At 41.5% G+C, this 21,790-nt stretch overlaps 1 protein-coding gene across 5 annotated transcripts in view; it reads right to left on the bottom strand.

Annotated features, from left to right (window-relative positions):
- Positions 1 to 21,790, bottom strand: part of FHL2 (four and a half LIM domains 2) — a 72,693-nt gene that overhangs the window by 24,176 nt on the left and 26,727 nt on the right. Inside the window, exons 1-2 of one of the 5 annotated variants that reach the window (XM_068137755.1) lie at positions 11,445 to 11,625; positions 10,001 to 10,098 (exon numbers count right to left, since the gene is read on the bottom strand). The exons of 2 other annotated variants lie outside the window; for them this stretch is intronic. In XM_068137755.1, the coding sequence (XP_067993856.1) occupies positions 10,001 to 10,005 (5 nt within the window). In that variant the 5' untranslated portion in view covers positions 10,006 to 10,098; positions 11,445 to 11,625. Of the gene's footprint in view, positions 1 to 10,000; positions 10,099 to 11,444; positions 11,626 to 14,986; positions 15,227 to 21,790 lie in introns of those variants that run through there. 2 more of the 5 variants (XM_068137771.1, XM_068137762.1) reach the window with 2 other exon arrangements.

The raw sequence follows: 21,790 nt of genomic DNA, 5'->3' as shown, positions 1-21,790 counted from the left end.
GTACTCAGTACTGGTTAGGCCACAACTTGGGTACTGTGTCCAGTTCTGGGCCCTTCAATTTAAGAAGGACATTGAGACTCTTGAACATGTCCAGAGAAGGACAACAAGGCTGGTGAGAGGCCTCGAGCACAAGCCCTATGAGGAGAGGCTGAGGGAGCTGGGATTGTTTAGCCTACAGAGGAGGAGGCTCAGGGGAGACCTTACTGCTCTCTACAACCACCTGAAGGGAGGTTGTAGCCAGGTGGTGGTTGGTGTCTTCTCCCAGGCAACCAGCTCCAGAACAAGAGGACAGTCTCAAGCTGTGCCAGGGGACATTTAGGCTTGAGGTGAGGAGTAAGTTCTTCACAGAATGAGTTGTTGGCCTTTGGAATGGGCTGCCCAGGGAGGTGGTGGGGCTGCTGTCCCTGGAGGTGTTCCAAACGGGATTGGACATGGCACTTGAAGCCATGGTTTAGTTGTCATGAGGTGACAGGTTGGACTTAATGATCTCTGAGGTCTTTTCCAACCTTATTGATTCTATGATTCTATGATTCCGGTTGTGGGAGTCACCCTTATGCCATTCCAAAATCCTGAGTTCTCCTCTGGCATTTCAATTTTCGTTACCATCTTTTATTCCACATAGCTGGTGTTTGATTGAGATTTCAGAGCAGTGTCAATTGGCAAAGTTTCTTTTGATGTCTAAAACTATTTTTCAGTTGGATTGGGGTTTTTGTTTGGGTTTTTAAAAATAATTGTTTGGTGTTTTGGTTTGGTTTTTTGTTTGTTTGTTTTCAAATTTAATAATGCTTGGTCAGCTGCTGACTAGCACAGACTAAGGGGATGAATGGGGATGAAAGGGGATGAATGCCTTTATATGTGTGATGAAGGTAAGTGATAGCTCATCAGCTAGGAAGTCTTTTGAACTCCAAGAAACTGCTGAAGAAGAAAGAGTCAAACTACCAAAACCTGCTTGGAAGAGAAGTCCTGATGGCTGTTCAACTGTGCTGTGGACAACCCTGAAAGAGTAGCAGTCTAGCTGTTTTGACCCTTCTTTACCATGTTTAAGAGGTGATGGTGGATCTATTTTCCCCTCTATTTTGATTCTGTTTACACCCCTAATCTACGTTAAGCATTTGTCCATAAAGGAACTAGAGAGGACTTAATTTCTTTCAAGGAATAATTTCAGCAAAATGAATAGAGTCGGACTAGTATAAACTGGTGTGTGTAGGTAGGACTGAGTCTGAGGGGAGTAATAGCTTTATCCAAGTAGTCTGTGTTTAGGATGGAAATCTGTACTTTATACCAGGCTGATATTTTTCCAAATAGCATTATTTGGTTGCACAGTTAATTTGCATTATTGCTAAGTTAAAGCATGAGCAGGAACCGTTTGTGAGCTTGTACATTTCACATTTCTTCAGAAACAGTTCTTTCTAGCCCTTGGTTAGGAGCAGATGTGTGATAACAAGGAGTGAAAAATTTCTCTGCAGTCAAGATGTGTAAATGCAAAATATATGAAGTGTGATTCCTTTACAGGTTTATACCATTTCTGTCCTTTATCCAGAGCTGCTGAATGTAAAATACAGAAGCAGTTCGTGACTGGAAGTGGGGTGGATATAACAGTGTCTTGGTCACAGGAGGTTTATTCTTCAGTGATTTCTGGGTGCTCTTCGCAGGAGAAGAGGCAAGCACTATTTAATAGAATAGAGACTGCCACTGTTTTAGACAATACCTAGGCATTTTCTTCCCTATCCTAAAAGGGATCTAATATTGTTAAATGTGCTCTGAAGCTGTCATGGTGAATTGCCCCCCTTGCCCTGAGCAAGGAGAGGCAGACCTGATTTCTATGTCCCAAAGAGATTTAAGGGTAAACTCTATGATCACACAAAAGTGGCAGCTCTGGATGAGATTTAAGGCATAATTTTGAGATCTGAGAAATGAAAAGACAAGAAAGGAAACTTTCCAAGATGTGCACTTTGCTTTTAGTTGTGTGAATCTTTTATTTGGTCTGGCACTAATTTCAGATCCAGTATATCTTAAAGTTAGGAACTTGGCTTCATGTAGTTTTATTCAGAAAGCTGGAATCAGGGTGAACCATCCCAGATTCCAGACTGCTTAAATCTGGGCCTTGGATTGGATTTCATGATCTACTAAATTATATTCTGAGGGTATTTAACAGTTTTTTTTCTTCTCAGGAAAGAAGAAATTGAATGTAAAGTAATCACGAGACCTATCTACTGAAGATTTCTCAGGAATGTCAAGCAAATAATTTCATTGTTGTCCTCCAAACAAGAAATGCAAAATCATTGATTGGTGTTTTTGCCTGTCTCTTGCTGTACATGGTCCTCTATGTGCCACTCTCTTGGTTCCTATCATTATGAAACCTGTGCTCTAACCTAGCACAGATTTTATGTGCTGCTCTAGGCTTTTAGGAAAAAAAAATAATAATAAAAATTCACAATTGAGGGTGGACAGAGCTTGCAGTGCAAATTCCTTCCTATTGACCTGTTCTTCCTCTTGTGTTCGATACTTGTTGGCTATAAAGCTTTGTGGCTAGAAACCCATCTTTATCATATGTATTTGTAGTAAACAAGGTCTTTAGATTTTACTGCAGTAGTCATTTTGTACTTGCACGTTTTTAGACTGCTCTCAACATTATAATGAAGGAGAAATTGATTTTTCTGCTATACAGTCTTCCTCCTACAACTTTAGATGCAGCAAGTACATCTCCAAAAGGGAAAGAGCTTCCACTGCATGCTCAGAAAAGAAGTTACAGCTTATGCCAAATGTTATCACCACCCACATTGTGTCTTACAGGAAATAAGAATTGGCATGAAAATTACCCAAAAGTTAGTAGGTTGACTTAAAACCTGTATTTCTTTCCTCTTCTTCCCCTGTTTGCTCAGTCTCATTATATTAGCAGTAATTGTTACCATATTACTTCATAATAATTAGAGATCATAATGCCGTTAAGAAATCATGCGGTGTGTCCCCTCATGCCATGACACTACTGATTACTGGAAAATGGGACTGGTTGCCCCAGACCTTGCCTGCTTTTTCCAGGTATGACTGTAAGCTTCATAAGAGACATTCTGTGCATCTCGTATTTCAGCCCCTCTTGGGGGGTGTTGTATCAATGCACATGGACAACAGAGGAAAAAAAAAAAGTCAAGGGAAACTGTCTGAAAAATGCTGGAGTTGTTTAGTTTATTCAGAGAAAAGGAGCTCTGATCTCCTGTAACAGTATTTAGGAACACAGAATTAAGCCTCTGTCGATACCAAATGTTGGGGTTGCTATTGTCCTCAGTTAGATCAGTAGGTCTAGGGCTCTACCTGTGCCCCTGGAGCAGGGTGTTCTGTTAGCCACCTGTGCAGGAAAAAGTCTTCAGAGACGCCCATCTTTCCCCAAGATGTACACACATTTCTCTCACCTTTTTTTTTCTTTATTTTATTTTTTTTTTTTTTCAGAAGAACTGTGCACATAAAAAATTCTCTATCTGCTTATTTTCTTTCCCCTGAGAAAGGAAAATTTGTGTCTGACAACTCCAGTGACATAAGCCATGCAGGTCTGAAGCATTTGGAAACAATTTACGTACTGTTGCAAAGACTAAAATGCAAAGATTTATGTTATCCTTTGCAACTCTGTACCAGCAGTTCAGACTATGCTGCTCTTCTTGGCAAGAGGTGATTATTTTCCTGTAACTTCACAGCTCTTGCCACATTTGTTATCTATCATCTTGTTGCAGCAACTTCAAGCCACACTTCTATGACCTAGAAATTTTCCCAAACCAGGCCATAATACCATGCAAGGGGAGAGGGAGGAAAAGCTAAATTTCTTTCTTTTTAATTTACTGTAGGAAAAGAAGAAACAAACATTTGGCAGTAGCACTGACAAAAAGAAAAAACAAGCAACACACAGTCAGAGGCCTCCTAACTTCTGAAGTTATCTGAAGTGTATGTGTACCATAAACACCCAAAATATAAATCTTCTGCTATGTTAAGGGCCACTAAAACACATAAAAAGTCGGTACTCCGCTTTCTTTGTCTGTGTAGGTATAGCTTATGCTTTTCTTCATGGGTACCATGACAGAGCAAAGGAAACCGGGGTGCTTGGAGGTCTAGCTGGCCATAGGCCAGGCTTTGCTTGGATCCCTGACCTTCCAGCAGTGCCTTCTGGCCACAGGGAGCCAAGCCAGCTGATGCAGAAGAGCCATGTCTCACTCCACGGGCCACAGAAGGATATTTGCTTCCTTATGCTAGGGATGACCAATGCAAAAGCTAACCAGGTGTTGAAAAGCAAGTGATGCAGAGCTCATCCTGCAGGAACTATGGTTAACCCCTCTGCTCTTTCCACAGGCCCTCTGTCCCTGCCAGTGGCTACTGGGTCACACTGCCTGAAGGTGCATCTCTTGATTAAAGATAAGAAAAGGAATACTTTTGGTAGATCATTGAGACACTGAACTTATCACTATGACTGCTGCTCCTACCGTCATCATAATTTCTGTAGGGAGCAAGTTATTGGATATCTCTGTATCCCATGGTCTGGGATTTATGCTAAGCTTGTATATGACAAGGATGCTTACACAGATGTGGTTGCATTTTACTTTTTTTTAAGTTGAGAAGCAAGTGGAAGACTTTTGCTGATGCTCCTGTAGTAAACCCATCAAAAGAATTTGGCACTCTGTCTTCAAGAAATCAAGGCGTTATAGTATAATATGTTGTTGCTCTCTCAAAACAGCCCTGTTAACAAGCCCAGAGTGCTTTACCAGCATCCACAGTAAAGTTAAAACAGTAGAAGTATTGAATTACAGTGATGTTCTTTGCTGCTTCTGAGGGTTTTAAGCTCACACTAGATACTCATAGATCCCCTGGAAGCTCCTCAGCACAACTGTGGTAACTTGGTTTGATATTTGAACATAATAGTAGTAATATAAAACAATAAAAATCAAACTCAAGTAAAGCAACCTCCTCCTGAACATCCTACTCAGGCCTTTCTATATAAATGTTAAATATTACAGGCTATTAAAAAAAAAGTTTATTTTTTAAATGGACTTACAAAAGTTACCTTAAAACATTCTTCATCATCACAGTTAGGTTTTTCCAACAACTCATCTTCCTTGTACATGGCTGACTTATTTTGCCTATGGTATAACATTCCAATGTCTCCTTTAAAATACTTTAGAGCAATTTTCTGGGCAGACAGACTGCATTAACCTGTGCGGATAACCAAAGCATACCTGGTTCCTGTCTGGATTGCACAGCCAGCCTATCATGAATGGTAAAGGGGATAGTCTGCTATTTAAGATTGCTTTCCTTAACATAAAATTAAAAAAAAAAAAAAAAAAAAGAAAGAAAGAAACCAGAATTTTTTTTTCATGTGGTAAGGGCCTCATGCACCTGGCTAAAGCAACCCTAGTCATAGTAGTGGAGAGGGAACACTCCAGTTTCTGCGTGGCTTGTTGAGGTTGGCAGTCAGTAAGGATCTGCTCCAGTTTAGAGTCACTCCAGCAGTGGTAGAGCAAGCACCAGTGATAGCAACTACCGAAGCTGCAGAAAAACTGAGCACTGGCAGTGTATCCCACACAATTTACACTATGATTATCTGAGTATTGAATGGACTGAAGGATGTATGGTCTTACCAACATTCCTGCATGCATTTTAATTACAAATCTGATAGCCTTCTACGATGTTGTAACAGAATGGGTAGATGCAGGGAGACCAGGTCTGCCTTGACCTTAGTAAGGCTGTTGACGCTATCTCCCATAACATCCTTGTGAGCAAGCTCAGGAAATGTGGGATAGAAGAACAGACAGTGAGATGGTTTAGGAACTGGTTGCAAAATAGAGTCCAAAGAGGTCAATGGTGCCAAGTCCAGCTGGAGAGCTGTAACTAGTGAAATCCCCCAGGCATCAGTACTGAGTCCAGTCTTGCTCAACATCTTCATCAAGGACATTAATGAGGGGACAGAAAGTCTGCTCAGCAAGTTTGCTGATGATACCAAACTGGGAGGCTTGGCTGATACACCTGAAGGCTGTGTGGCCATTCAGTGAGTCCTGGAGAGACTGAGAGCTGGGCAGAGAGGATCCTAATGAAGTTCAACATGGGTAAGTGCAGAGTCCTGCATCTGGGAAGGAATAATAAACTCTACCAGTGCAGGTTAGGAGGCGAGTCTGCTAGAGAGCAGCCCCATGGAGAAGGACCATGGGTCAGCAATGTGCCCTTGTGGCCAAGACCTATGGGATCCTGGGGTGCATTAAGAGGAGTGTGACCATCAGATGGAGTGAGGTTCTCCTCCCCCTCTACTCTGCCCTGGTTGAGACCACACATGGAATATTGCATCCACGTATGGGCTCCCCAGCTCAGGAAGGACAAGGATCTGCTTAAGGGAGTCCAACAGAGAGCTACAAGGATGCTTAAGGGACTGGAGCATGTGCCCTATGAGAAGAGGCTGAAAGCCCTGGGGCTTTTTAGTCTGGAGAAGACTGAGAGGGAATTTAATAAATGTTTATAAATATCTGAGAGCTGGGTGTCAAGAAGGAAGGGACAGGCTCTGCTCAGTTACACCCTGTGATAGGACAAGGGGCAAGGGATATAGACTACAGCACAGGGGGTTCCACCTCAACATGAGGAGGAACTCCTCTACTGTAAGGGTCGCAGAGCACTGGAAGGGGCTGCCCAGGGAGGTTGTGGAATCTCCTTCTCTGGAGACTTTCAAGACCCATCTGGATGCATTCCTGTGAGACCTGTGCTATATTCTATGGTCCTGCTCTGGCAGGGGGGCTGGACTTGATGTAATCTCCAGAGGTCCATTCCAACCCTTAACAGCCTGTGATCCTGTGAGAAGGAGCCTACTGAACTAGCACAGAACACGACTGAAGAGTCACAGGATCACAGTCATTTGCTGTAGCAAGGAAGAGAACAGTTCAAGCAGAAAGGCTTGCTCTTATTTTTCTGTTTCTAAGTATTTTGAAACTGCTGTCTTCTTTCTCTTGAGTAAGCAAAAGCTTACTCAAAGAGAAAGACCAAATACTTGATATTACTTAAGCATAGTAATCCATATTTCTAATAAGAGCATTTAAGCAGATAACAGAAAATTACAGAGATGAAAAAATAGTACAATATTAATAAAACCAATTGTTATCTCTGGCCCTACCCTACAGAAATAATGTATAAGCTAAATGACTGCAGACACTAAACTCCAATGGAGGTTTGTTTTTTCCAGAAAATGATTGCTTTCTCTTCTTAACAAGAACACTGCTAATCCCAGAGAAACTGGACCCTAAGATAAAAACAACCAGAAAATGCCATGTGCCACCATGCAGTGGCATTTCTGAATTCTCCCATATGTTTTTGAATTTGGCATAACACAATCTGGGGCACAAAATGAGAACAATGTCCCAAAAATTCTATTTTTCCTTCTTTCTGGAAAGAAAAGAAGCAAACCCAAGAAGGCCCTATGTAGGAAGAATGCTTTCTTACTTACTTGTCCCAGCCTCTAGCAGAACAGCTCTGAGTCTCTGTCTATTTCTGTTTATGGAGTCAAGACCACAAAGCCCCTCTCTGTCTGGGATAATAGGCATGCATAGTGCTTTGGAGGATCAGCTAATGTATGTCTTCGAGTTACCATATAAATCTAGCAGTGAATGCCTGGCGGCTGGGTGGCACCCGTACTTCTCTGCTCAGCTGCTCTGCCACTGGCCTTCCAAAATGTGGCAAAGGCGAGTACATAAACCTCAGAGGTACCCATTCAGCTGGGCACATCTTAGCAAAACTGTTTGATTACACCTGGGTGAAACCAGTTTGGTCCAATTTGTCTGCTAGGGCTTGATGCTGGAGACTGGACACAGTGCAAAGACAGTAACACGTAACAGAGAGCAGTGTTATTAGTGTTGAGTCGAAGTACTTGTAGGACACAAGAGATGTGGGAGCAAGTACAGAAGAAAGAGAGACATGAGTATAGGTAATATTTTTGTAGGCAAGGTCCTTTCTAACTGAAGAAGGAAGTTGTTGGGTCCATCATGGAGAGATACATAGTGTAATGTGGAGGGAGAAAATTCATCAGAGGTGGGATCGTGGTCTCTGAAGATTTTTTCTGAATCTCAAGAGCACTTCAGAGCAATGACAAAACAGAGCTAGTTAAATACTTACAGATATCTTATAGTTTTAGGAAACTCACTACTTTTACTATGCAAGATGAAGTAAAAAGGGGTGTGTTTTGAGTCCTTGTGTTTGTGCTTGCCAAGGGTCTAGAACTACCTCTCACCCCCAAAAGTACATTTGGCCTTGTTCTGCTGTGGTTGATGGTTTCACAAATTTGAATTTGAAATTTGAAAATTTGCTGTGAAAGGGAGAGATTAATATTCTTAAAGTCAGGGTTATGCTTTTACAGCATGCTACAGTATGTACAGTGGCCATTTAACATCCTAGTTAATATTGTCCAACATAATACAGAAGGATATGTGAAAAGGGACAAAATTAGGAGTGTAAATTTTTCACCTGGCATGAGTATTTTGATGTTCAGCTATAAAAGAAGCTTGGAGTGGTTTTTAATCAAACACTTTCTCTATATATAGCTAATTAGTATTGTTGAAATGTTAATGCTTCGGTGGCTGTCAATGTATCCAAGATTTATTTCCATGAAACCTGTCATTACCCTGCTATTTCACACACTCACCTGGGGTGAATCTGCATCACAGATAGCTATACATATGTAAATGAAACATTAAAATTACACCATTAGAATTAATCAGTCTAAAAATGCAAATTATGAGACCCCCAATCTCTGAAGCAGTATCCAGGTGAGGGAAGGTGACTGCCTATAATGCTGCACCATCCAGAAAATGAAGAGGCTCAAGATTAGTTTATCCATCAGAGAAACATGAGTGGGCCTCAAACCTGCATATAGCTAGTCTGTGGGGATGTTGAAAGAGTGGCAGCATGCCAGCAGCAGACATTCAGTTTGGGGGCTGATTTTCATGGAGAAGAAACCATTTCTTCTGGTCGATGGTGTTAACATTTATCTCATCCTCCCTTAATTCTGAATGTCCTGACTTCTCTGAGTTGAGTGAGTCAAGGAGGTAAGGACAACAACAAGTAAGACTTGGCTCCCAGGCTCAGGGCTCACTTGCCTGCAGAGCTGAGCCAGGAGTCACTCATACGAATATAGGTCTTTATAGCTCTCCTCACCCTTTTATTTTGGGATGAAAGCTTGAACTTGCAGTGCAATGCAGCAAAAACTGTTGCCTTCCCTTACAATTGCAGGATTTGTAGTTTGTCACTAACTTTATTATTTTTTTGATAAAGCGTGATGGTATCCTGGATGACTGTGATTCAAGGAGTTGTCTCATTTATTTCTAATGCAAAGTGTGCCAGCTGGGAACACTGACATCTGTGTGGACAGGAAAGATGTGATTTCAGGGAAAAGGCTTCCCTGGGCTTACTTAAGAAAGCATGTAATTGTAGGTAGGAAACAGAGCCTTATCTGCAGCCAAATACTTTAGTTGGGAATCACCATTGCATGTTATTCATGGCAGGAGCTTTGCATATACATACAGTATCTGACACAGTATAGCTGCTGCTGTGCAATAGCAGTGGTCTCACAAAAATTGGTAATGTTTTGCTGTGAAACCAAACAACCTTCAAGTGACTGCTTCGTGCTGGCACACATAGCACTGCTAATTCCAACAGGAACACATACGTCAGAGTTCTGAGAATCAAGGATAAATATATTCTACCCCAGCCTTTCTGCCATTTTGGAATCTTCTCAAAAGACCTGGAGAATGGGCTCACCCCCAACCTCAGGCCTGCTAGTCAGATCAGAATATCAGGTAACTTTCACAAATATGATTTTTCAGCAGTAGTGTTTTGTGTCCTTTCAGCTGCCCTGCTCACCTCAACCATGTGCGGACTTGGAAGCCAATGATCGCTATGTTATGGCTAGGGTAAAAGCTAGTTTTGCTGGTACTCTGGTCAGATTTTGGGCACATTAGTGCCACCATAGCAACGTTTTTAATAAAAATAGTACCTCATGGCCTTTTTTCCTTTATTCCTCCAAATTTGGTTAAAAATATAGACAGGCTCTATTGACAGAGCAGCCTTTTGAGCACATCCTTTCCCAGTTTTCTGTATGGGAGCAGAAAACACATGGAAAATGTTTTAATAACACAAAATATATAAAAACAAACACACACACAAACCCAACAAACCCCACAAAAATAAACAAACAAACAGCACTATTTTTCTGCCATCCAAATGCTTGAAGCACTCATTTTCAAAGTTTGCCATCTGGCTACTAAAAGGCACAGAAGATTTTAGCCAAAAGCTGACGAGTCCATAAATTTATGAACTGATGGAAAGAGGGTTCATAGTAGAAACTGAAACGACAACTTTAGTCATAGCATTCCTTCACATTCAGGTGCATGTATCTAACAACATGCAGCCTTCTGTCGGTCCCTTCTAGGACAATTCCTATTCAAGACAGCATACAAGTATGTATAGCCAACAATAAAAGTTACAGTTACAGATAGCGGTAGTATCAGTGTCAGTCAACAGTCTTAAGAGACCTTTAGATAGGAGCCAGGGGAGTAACAATAACAGACTGTCTGACTGCTGCTGATATATAGATTTTGTAAGATTTACTTTCTTGGCTGTTTGTACATCTCTACACAGCAAAGCTGGAATATGCAGGTATCTGATGAACTAAATAAAAGCTGTATCTCCTTAGGGAAGCAGAAAGTTTAGAACAGTCATCAATGCAGACAATGAAGGTTAGTATTTCCTTTATTATGTGCACAGAGAAATTCATGTTAGACAGCATACATTAAGGACCTGGGTTATTGTGGCTGCACACACTAGCATGCAGAGAGAAGCACAAAAAAAAGGAATTCAGAGCAATTAATTGGGATTTGCACTCTAATTTATTCCCTCCTTGCAAAAAGAAGAAACATGGTGCCAATGGCTCCCCATTTTTCCTGCACACAATCTGCTCACAGTGCTTGTCTGTGAAGAGGAAAGGCTACCTTTGTTTCATGTGCATCTGCTCTTGCTCCAGCACAAAAATGCTCCTTTGTTGAGCTTAGTAGCAGGAGTGTGCACAGAGGTGTATGGAATCTAAAACCTCAGCTTCTACTTTTTATCATGTCCCCAGTGGATTACACATACAGCACAATACAGTCATTAAAAATAGTAACATATCAAATGAGCCAGTGCCTCACTGGTGTGTCACTTTATGGACAGACATGTAGCAATAATTGCTCTGATAAGAAATTTGTCAATTTTTACCTCTTCACACTGTTCACACTGTATACAGGAGAAAGGGGGACCAACAATCTCTCTCACATCCTTAGCCAACAACCACTGAGTATTAAACGACCCACTCCTTTCTGCACCCTTTGTTTAAAGCTACACCTTTAAAAGGATATATTGCTGGGTAGTGGGGAGGGAAGAGGAAAAAAGGGATATTTACTTACAGAACAGTGGCAGGCAGTTACTGTCACCTCCTGGACCAGGGAAGAGGGTCACATCCATTAACAAATGTGTAAAGAGCACACTGGCCTGCTTGCAGAGGAGAGCTGTACAGCTAGCCAGGGCTTTCTACTGCCTGTGAAAAGCAGCTCTCCGGATTTCAGCTCTGCAGTCAGTGTTGTGTGGAAAGAGGCTGCTGCCTTTCCCAGCCTAGTGAAACCCCTCTCTATCATTTTACCATATAAGGAGACAAAAGGATTTGAGACACTCATTCTTTTAGGCACTCTGCAGCTGGCACTCGACAGTTTCTCTATTCCAAGGGTGTCGATACTTCCCCCTCCTAAACATCTTGTCTTTCTTGGCCCCCTTCCTAAAAAAAGGCTCCCACTCTCCTCCTCCAGCCTTTGTTTCTCTACCCCCCTGATGCTTATTAATAATGTATCTTTGCTAAATCCAAGGGATTGAGCATTACAGAAGGCAAGGTTTTACAGCAACTCAAACCCAAACATTGGTAGGCTCTTCACCTGGCTGAGAGAATAAAGTATTTGATGAAAATTGGTATGAGGCTTTATTTGCTTTGGCTGTTTTGCCTGCTGTGGCTTACTGCCCTGGCTAGAGAAGAGTGAAACAATCACCTGTCTCTCTTCTCCTTTGTGGTGCACATTTTTCTGAGGAGCAAGTGTACAGGTGTTTTTTAACAAGCATTCAGAGCCCATTTTTGTTTCTCTCCACCATAGTTCCCCCATAGTAAGAAAGAAAAATAAGAAAACCAGGGAAATTAATGAAACAAACAGACAAAACCCCCTTGTGTAAGAGAAAGCCAAAGGAACAGATTGTTTCAGCATGTGCTCAGGACCCAGTGAAGAGCCCTGCCAGTGGGCATGTTAGAGGGGGAACCATTAATCCTCCTGTAACCAGAAACTAATTTTTCTGCCACAAAATCCAATTTCATGTATCTGTCAGAATGGCAGAAACACATTCCGTTAATCAAAACAGGGAGGGTCCTGAGAAACCTCCCAGAGGGAAGAATTTGAATCAGAAGCACAGGGGAGATGTCTGCTCTCTGCCATTTGAGGGGTAGCGTGGAAAGGCAATTCAGGGTAGTACTTCAGTAATGACTGGTGCTTGCCAAGGGGAGCTGCTTTGATTTGAATGCTTTCAACTTGAAGAGGAAACCATAGGATAAAAATATAAACCACATCAGCCCAAGACAGTTTTGCTATTGTTTTGCACCAAGGTAATGCAAGGTAGTCTTTTCATGTTGGACAGCTGGATGATGGTGTTCAGACAGTAGTACAGGTGTGCATATGGATTGGCTAAGGGTTTCTTCTACAAAATACAGTCATGCCAGAACTGTACTTATTGTCCTTTTGTGCACCTGAATGGTGCACATATTTGGAATGGGGTGAAATGTCAATCTCATCTCTACACAAAATAGAATAAAATGGTAAGGAAGTGTCATTCCTAATTCCTCTACAAGAAGCAGAACCTTCTTTACAGATGTGACTTATTTGGATGACTAGCAATACCCATTGGTCAATGTGTCACCACAGCCTTTGCAGTTGTGTTTTCAAAACAGGTTTTGCGCCATGAAAGACCAACCATGGGCATATGGGAATTCAGGTGTTTGATCCTATGGCAGTTAAAGCTTGCATTTGCTCTGGCACTGGCAGGTGAGTTAAACCAGACAGTGAGCAATTTTCAGTGAGCCCTTGAGCTAACACAGAGCTGGATCTATGTCTTTGGAGAACTGCTGGTTGGGTTTCCAGGCCCATCGTTGGCTTGCTGGATGCCCTTGGACAAGACATCGCATCTATTGCATCTTTCTGTTCTTCAGTTTCACTGTCTGTAAATACAGTACTCAGGACAGCCAAGCGCTTGTGTGAATTGTTAGCAAATTTACAAAGAACTAGTTAGTGCGTTGTCGTCATCATCATCACCATGCTTATTTCCTTTTTATTAACTATTTCACAGTGACAATAATAATGACTAATTCCTGTCTTAGTTACAGTTCTTACCACAGCTCTGATTCTGAAGTGATAGAAAGAAGAAAGATTGGGCCTGAAGATGACTAGATTTGGGCTATTTGAGTCAATTTATTGCCAAACCTTTCTAAACTAAATAAAATACTCTGAAAGTGTTATTTGATTTTTTCTTTCTTTTTTTTTTTTTTTTCCTTCTCCATGATATTTTCATTTTCTTGTCTGTCCATTGTCAGCCATGGCAGCAACTCTGCCAGAGAATTTTTTTATGCGACCTGCTGAAATACAATACCAGTATTTACCATGGTTGCAAGTTAAAATATATACTTATTTCCAGATGAAATGTTTGAATTTAGCAGTTTCAAGTAATGGGTTGGCTTTAGGAAGATAATTTTTGTCTGATTTAATCTAAAATCTCTGATTCCTTGAAGGCAGAAGAGCCTCTGCCAATTCAGAATGCAAGGATCTGTGGGCTCTCTATGGGACTGGACACTCAGCAGCCGCATCAAGACTGCATGGAGATGCAAAAAGGATAAAGGTTACCAGACCACTTCTTCCTTCATCCTGTGGTGTGTGCACTCCATAAAACACTACTAGACATTGGCTGGGACAACTTTGGACCTCTTATCCTCCTTCAACCCACCCCTGCTAACTTCACCTTTTTATCTGACAAGTAAATATTCATCAGCAATTGACAACCCTTGCCCGTCCCTTCTCTTTCCCAATAGCATCAATCCACCAAGAGGAAGAAAACCAATTTTCCTTAATAAAGATTAAGAAAATGGAGATGGTGAAAGAGAAGGGATCATTTTCACTGGCAAATGTCGTATTTAAGTGAAGGGGGGGGTTGTTTATTTGATTGGTTGTTTTTTGGGGTTTGTTTGTTTTTGGTTGGTTGGTTGGTGTAGTGGTTTAGGAGACCAATTCTCCCACCACAGGCAAAGAAAGACTCAGACAAACAGATTGCAAAAATGGTGGAAAGTTTAAATGGAAAAAAAACAGTGACAGTTTTACAGAAAACTATAAGCATTGTGACAAAGAGAGACAGATCCCAGAACACACCCAAGAATGTCCCATCCCTACCTGGGGGTACACCCAACCCCCCCCCCCCCCCCCCCCCCCCAGGGCTCTTTCTTCCCCTCCCCCACCTCCAACCCAGCCTTGGGCTTGGGCAGGCACAAGGAAGGTGGCTCACACTATTTTACATAGGCAGCAGCAAGGGACAAAAGAGAGCAAGAAGACCCCCGCGTGGATGTTTTATAGAGGAGCAAGGCATTATGGGTGAAATACCTGGTTTCCTGTGACCACCCACTGGGCTGGACCCTTTCAGGACCTCCCAGGTGTGGCCAATGCAGTGGCATCTGGGCCGGCACCCAGCCTAAACCACCACAGTTGGTTTTCCACTTCTTTGTTTCTGATTAGCTCAGCACACATTAGCCATCTTCAAGGCTTCAGAGAATAAAATCCAATGAAATCGAGGGGGTCAATGTTTCTAAGACAGTGCCTGCATTTAAGCTTGCAAATACAAGTACCATTCAGTAACATCATGTGATTTAGAAACCTACCTTATAGCCTACGTATTTCTCAGTTGTGCAGCATTTGCATAGCATATATTAGTTGTGTTTCAGTGGTCTGTGTGCTTTAACAAATTTAATTCTAACATGGAAAAGGTCATACTTCACATATGGAAAACAAGATGGAAAAAGTATTTTCATAGCAGGATTTCTCAATTTTACTAATCCTTCAGAAATCTCACTTCAGCTGCTGGGATGATGCTGGAGTAACAACCATTTCAGCACTTATCTCCTTTTCTGTCTGAAAGGAATGAACAAAGAAAAATAATAGAAAGAAATGGCTGGAAGTGGAATATTTCTATTTCCCCCACTTTGAATCACAGAGAAATTTTAATGGCTCTCAGAAGGCAGAGGATGTGGAAAGCTCACTTTAAGGTCTACAAAAGGCTTCTGACTGATTCCTTCCACCACTATTTTATCCTGGAAAATATTAAGTTTCTGTATCAGAATTCTGATTCTGGGGACTGTATAGTACAAGCATCCATAGAATACAAGATGGTGCCTTCTGGAGAAATGCTCTTTTTGGCACTACTACTTAGAAGTAGTATAGACTCATACAGATATTGCATTTTAGCTCATTGGAACTAAAATAACAATTAGGCAATGTTTTTTTCTGAAATTTCATTCTCATAAGATGTTCTCAGTATGTAGTTTTCCCTCAGGCATATGAGGAGTATGCCAAGGACAAACAGATTTTTCTGTGTGTCTATTTCCTCTCCCCCTTCCACCTCCCAGTTACAAGGCTTTCCACGACATTCTGATCTTGCTTGCTTCCCCTAGGTGATGAGATCCTTTAGTAGAAATACCAAGCAAAAAGTCTCACAGTTCCACAGACACTGATGAAGAAATGATGGTTACCTTTGGACAATCCTTTAAAACCTCTGCAGCCAAGGCAGATACAGAACTTTACATAAAATGAAAGTCTCTCTGCCTTGGGTTTTGTTTTTGGGGGAGCGTTTAGCCTAAATCAATGTGAAAAGTTTAGTGGTTTAGAAACACCAATCTAATCTGAAAACAAAAATGTTTCCATGATTGAATGCAGTCTTAAATCATTTCCTTCTGTGAATTTTAGAGAAAGGTGCTGTGGCTCAGTAGCACCAAAGAGCTTCTGGATTTGTATGGGAAAAATTATCTTCAATAGGATAATATATTGCTATGTGATACGATAGATGCTACTGACTCAAATTCAAGGCTGTGTCTTTGATAGTACAATCTGGGATAGAGCTGAAACTAATTTATACTATTATGATCAGTTTGGACAAAGATTTTGTTCAGGTTTTTAAATGTCAGGACCTCCTTTTGTATCCAGTCAGAGACAGTTTCACTTAGAGAAATCCACCTCCTGAAAAAGGTATCTCAAAGGGAATGTAGCAGTGAGACACTAGTTAACCTGTCATCTGCCACTGCCCATGTAATTGCATCTTTCTCCATGGATGTCTGAGATGGAGTGATGGTTTGCAGACAATAACCTAGACAGAAAGGCAGCTATGTCCTCCTGCTCTTGCTTTTTTCTGTGTCAGCTATGGTGACAAACAGCTTTTGACACTGATGAAGTTTGGGAGTGAATTTTGAGGATCACAGGGATCCACAATAGGGGTTCTTGAGGAAGGAGGAGACAAAGCACACCAAAGGATGCTTCAAGGAGCAAGCCAGGGTTTTAAGGAACTGGTATCTGCAAAGGAAACCCCCTTTTTGTCATGGCTGGGTTTTCAACAGTGTGGAAAACTAAAGTTCCATATTACAGGACTGACAGGCTGAAGAGATATCCCAGCTTCTCACAGATTAAAAGAAGACATAAAAGCCATCACAGGGTAAAGGAAGCCTGTCAAACATCTCCCCAAGCAGCAGATGTTTGTGCCAAGGGGGCCAGCCAACCTGGAGAGCCCTCACTAGGCTGCTGACCAAGTGAAGAAGAAATCACAGAGAGCTGTGACAAAGTAAGTGGAAAGCAACAATTCTTACTGTTGAATATAGTTTTCCCATTCATTACTTTCCTAACCATTCCTTCTCTTCCCTCTCAGTAAAGAACAGATGATGCCTCTATTTTTAAGGAAACAGAAGAGAAACATTTTTATCTGTGACATCCTCACATGTCTTTGGACTCTAAGCATTCTCTAAACACAGAGTTTGTTAATCTGCAAACAGGGATAGGGAGTGTGGTGGCACATCTTTGGGAAGCAAAGAGATTCAACCACTGATAAGAGGTGAGTAATCATTGACTCTAAATGATGATAGTGCAGAGAAGGGTGATGAAACCAGTGAGGGGCCTGGAGCACAAGCCCTATGAGGAGAGGCTGAGGGAGCTGGGTTTGTTTAGCCTGGAGAAGAGGAGGCTCAGGGAAAACCTCATTGCTGTCTACAACTACCTGAAGGGAAGTTGTATGCCAGGTGGGGGTCGATCTGTTCTCCCAGGCAACCAGCAATAGAATGAGGGGACACAGTCTCAAGTTGTGCCAGGGGAGGTTCAGGCTGAATATTAGGAAGAAATTCTTCACAGAGAGAGTGATTTGCTATTGGAATGGGCTGCCCAGGGAGGTGATGGAGTCACCATCCTTGGAGGTCTTCAAGAAAAGACAAGATGAGGCACTTAGGGCCTCATAGGGCTGGGTGATAGGTTGGACTGGATGATCTTGGAGGTCTCTTCCAACCTGGTTGACTCTATGACCTATACTGAGGAGCTGTTGCATTTCTCCTTTACTCTGGATTCAGTTCGGTTGCCATGTGAAGCTCTAAGTGTGACAGTGTGGACAGGCTTTTGTGTTCCCTGCATCTGTGGATGGAACCTGGGATGTCAAATTACTACAGAGTCTGAAGTAACTGATGGTCTTCCGAACTGGCACTACCCTGTAATTTAGGATTTCTTCATTTTAGTATATTCATGATTTATATTTTGCTGTTTCAGACATATGAAACAAGAACACTGTGGTTGCTCCAAAACCCCAATTGCTCTGTGTTTTTGATAGCACAAAAGACATGCGATCCTGTACAAAATAGCTCACATGCCTAGTATTCCCCATAGTATTCTCAGCACACTTGAGTGTTTTTAGGCAAAGTTCCCTTCAAGGAACCCTCACCTTCCCACTTCTCCACTACTCATGGCTTCTTCTCCAAAACCTTACTTCTGTGTGTATAATTTGCTTCTGCTCCCCTTAAGACATTTTCCACCTGCATCCTTGACATCTCTTATGATCCTCTAGAAATAGTCAACGGCAACATTTGTAACTACCATTTCCTCTTACTAGCCAGACAGAGACTCAGGGAGCTTCTGAGCAAGGAAAGGTTTATAAAACTGAGCAGTTGGCAAACACTTCAAGAATTTAATTTATTCCCAAGGCAGGAATGGCATCTAACTTGTTCCTGGCTGATGTTGGTCTAATCTACCCTTAAGGATTAATGTTAGGACTTCCACAACCAACAAAGTCAAATGAGCATAAGTTTTATCTGTTCAACAAAGATGGTAGAAAGAAAGAGGCAGGCATTCAGACTATAGCTTTCAGCCTAACATGAGTGCTTGTAAATGATGGCTAGTGTCAGGCAGAACCTGTAATTTTTATGTATTCAGATCATACCATAGCAATATGAGAATTGTTGAGCAGAAGGGTTCGGGTTCCTCTAACTTATTATCCTGTTCTCGGGGTTTAAGAAGTGACTTGAGAAGAAAATGAAAACAGATGGTAATGATATCTTCTTATAGTACTCTCCCAGCCTCCAATGTCTTTTTCCTCAATCTTGGGTTTCTCAACTAGAGGCAGTACCCACACTGAATATCACTTCCACAGACTTGCACAGTTTTCTCCTGGTCTCATGAAAGGAAATTCAACGTTTCTCTTAACAGGTATCTCTGTTGTTGTAGAACCACCCCCTTGGTTTAATGTTGAACACATTACCCTCTGGCTTCATCTGATGCCTCTTGGGTTTTACAGAGATTATGATCAGCTGATCTTTAGTCACATTTTACAGGCTGCTCATGTCTTTGTCAATCTTTACCTAGTCCCATCCTACCTAGTCACACTGTATGAAAGTTACTCCCTGTATTTTTACATCCTTCCCCAAACTTTTTCCAGTATCATAATTTACATTTTCAGATGAAGTAGCCATAACTTCAACATTCAAGATGCTTCTTGGCTGCTTTTTAGCACTGAGCTGGGAGTTGGGTTTTTTTTTGTTTGTTTGGCTTTTTATAAACCTATATAATCCCCACATTTCACAGCCAGATGATCAGATCAGAACCATTAGTTTATGGCTACAGTGACTTTCTCCCCCACATGTACTGCTTTGTGCTTATCTACATTCCATTTAAGATTCTGTTCCAGTGCCCACTCATCCTGTTGCCTAAGATCCTTCTGTTTCTCAGACTTACAGATTTTCCATTATTAAACTCCTAATGAACTCTTTTTACTGCAAGAACTGCCTGGTTATCTTCCAACCAATTTTATGCAATCCATGCAAAGATCTTCCTCTTATCCTGTAGCTGATTAAATGTTTTTAAGGGTATTTGATGAGGAACCTTGTTGCATACATGGAAAAGTACAAACAAGCAGACGTTGCCAATCAAAAGCCTCCCATATCAATAGGCTTTTTATCATCTTACAGGAACCTGATGATTTGTGGAGCATGATTTCCCTTTACAAAGATGCACTGAATTTCTTTCAATGTGGCATATTTATCCATCTTCTCTACCCTGCATAGAGAAGAGTATCAAACTCACCATGCTCTAGTTCCCCCACTTTGTCCTAGGACTATTTAAAAAAGCTGGCACTGTAGCAGCTAATTTCAGGTGCTCAGTTCAAGCCTGTTTTAAATAAGAAGCCATGCACTATTTTATTTCAGCTATTTTATCCTTGAGTCCTTTTAAGATCTCTTGGGTGAACACCATCTGGTTATAACATTTTCTGCCTATTAATTTTGTTTATTTGTTCCATACCTCTTCTACAGACACTTCAGTTTGAAATAGCTCCTCTGACAAACCCCATAAGGAAGTATCCAGCTGCAGGAACTTCTCCAAGTTCCTCACAGTAAACACAGGAGCAAAAGAAAAAATTTTTTTTTCTTTTTTTTTTGTTACAGCCATCTCTTCCCTGAGGGCTCCTGTTGCACCCTTGTTATGGTTTAGACCTATTGTTCCCCAAACCATTCCGTTTGCCTTGAATTCAGAATCACATAGTTGCAGATCACTTCCCAGCTTAATTCAGACTCATCATATTTTGATGTAAGTAGAAATAGTTACCCATTCTGATCTAAATGTGACTGGGGACATCCTGTTTTGCAGAAAGATCCTCTGTAGGACAACACATTTTTTTGCTCAGCCACTGTTTGTATATATGCTGCTTATAAATTAAGAGGGTCTGAGACATAGGCTCAGACATATATTATGATAGAAAATATAAGCTTAGATTGTGCTCTTTGAAGTAGAGTCCTGGCTACTGATCCTCTTAGGCCTGTGCTTACTTTGAACTCTGTAAGAGCTCAGGCCCTTTAAATAATAGGATTAAAGCAATCTTTTAGTTGCCAATGTGAATTTTGTGTCTAACACTTCACATATTGCTGAAAAAATATATCATTCATTGTCAGCCTGATAGACATATGGATTCTGTTTGTCATTGGCAAGTTTATATTCACTTGGCTACCTAATGGAGTTGCTGTTCTAAAGTAAATGAAATTTGAACCTTGTGAGTAAAATTAAATAATGGCTTGTAACAATGCCTTGTCTTGAAGACAATGTATTTTTCAATGCTGGAAGATAAGTAATTTTTTTAAACCATTAGAAATCAGTTTAAAATCAAATTATGAAACATTACTAGTCCTTTAATTTATCCCTAAAGGCTAACCATTAAAGTCTACCAAGTTCTTGCTATGTTGCTAGAGTACATGACAGAATTGCCTGCCTCACTAGCTGCTGCCCAAAGAGCACCCAGTCTACTCAGTTGCTGGCTCTTCCTTATATCCTGCAGGATTTTCAGGAATCCAGACTCCACATTTGCAAGGAAGAGTTCTCTTGGATGTCTAGAAAAAATGTGAGGAAGAGGCTGGCTTGTCTGGCAGTAGACACAGGACTTGTGGTCAGCAGAAACTTCACTTGCAGGAGAGAGCAGAGGAAGACCTGGGAGGAAGGCAGGCTGTTTTGCTTGGGTGTTTACAACTCCTCTACATCCATGCTCATGCTGCTTCTTCTGCCAGATTTGTATATGAGCATGCCTCAGACTCAGAGTTGTTTGCTATTTCCTTTAGTCAACTGCATATCCACCTGATAAACTTGCATTTGTAAGCACAGGGAGGGAAAGGACAAAAAGGAAACTTGGCTGTTGGCATCTGAGCACAAGCACAGACCTTTGATGGGAATTGTCTTCTCCCAGTGGCCAGCACAACTGCCTGTGTAACCAAACTCTAGCCCATTCCAGGCATCATGGGTTGACCATGCCCATGCCCTTCCTATGCTAGGTCTCTGCTAACTCAGCAGAATTAACATTTAACAACTGAGAAAACTACTACCAAAAGCTGGGAACTGGGAGGAGTGGCAGACTGTATCAGGAGACAATGACTAGGAAAAAGGGAAGATCATACATGGGTTCATACATGATCCTCAGCATGTAAGCTGAATGCTTCTGCTCATGGTGAGGGTCACCTGTCCACTCCATCCCTGTGTGTATATTTTGCCACTGGAAGCACAGTAAAGGCGGCTGAGAAGAAAAGGATGGACAAGCTGACTGCCCACACATACTACAACTTCCTTGCAACCTCCTTGGGACAATGATGGGAAGATCTTCTCAGGGTGACCACATTACCTATCCCTCTGGC

This window comes from Melanerpes formicivorus, unplaced genomic scaffold (genome assembly GCF_026170545.1).
Source record: "Melanerpes formicivorus ecotype bairdi unplaced genomic scaffold, bMelFor1.0.p_v2 SCAF_1, whole genome shotgun sequence".
Taxonomy (NCBI): domain Eukaryota; kingdom Metazoa; phylum Chordata; class Aves; order Piciformes; family Picidae; genus Melanerpes; species Melanerpes formicivorus.
Note: the sequence above shows the minus strand (reverse complement) of the source record. Positions and strands in the feature narration are given on the sequence as shown.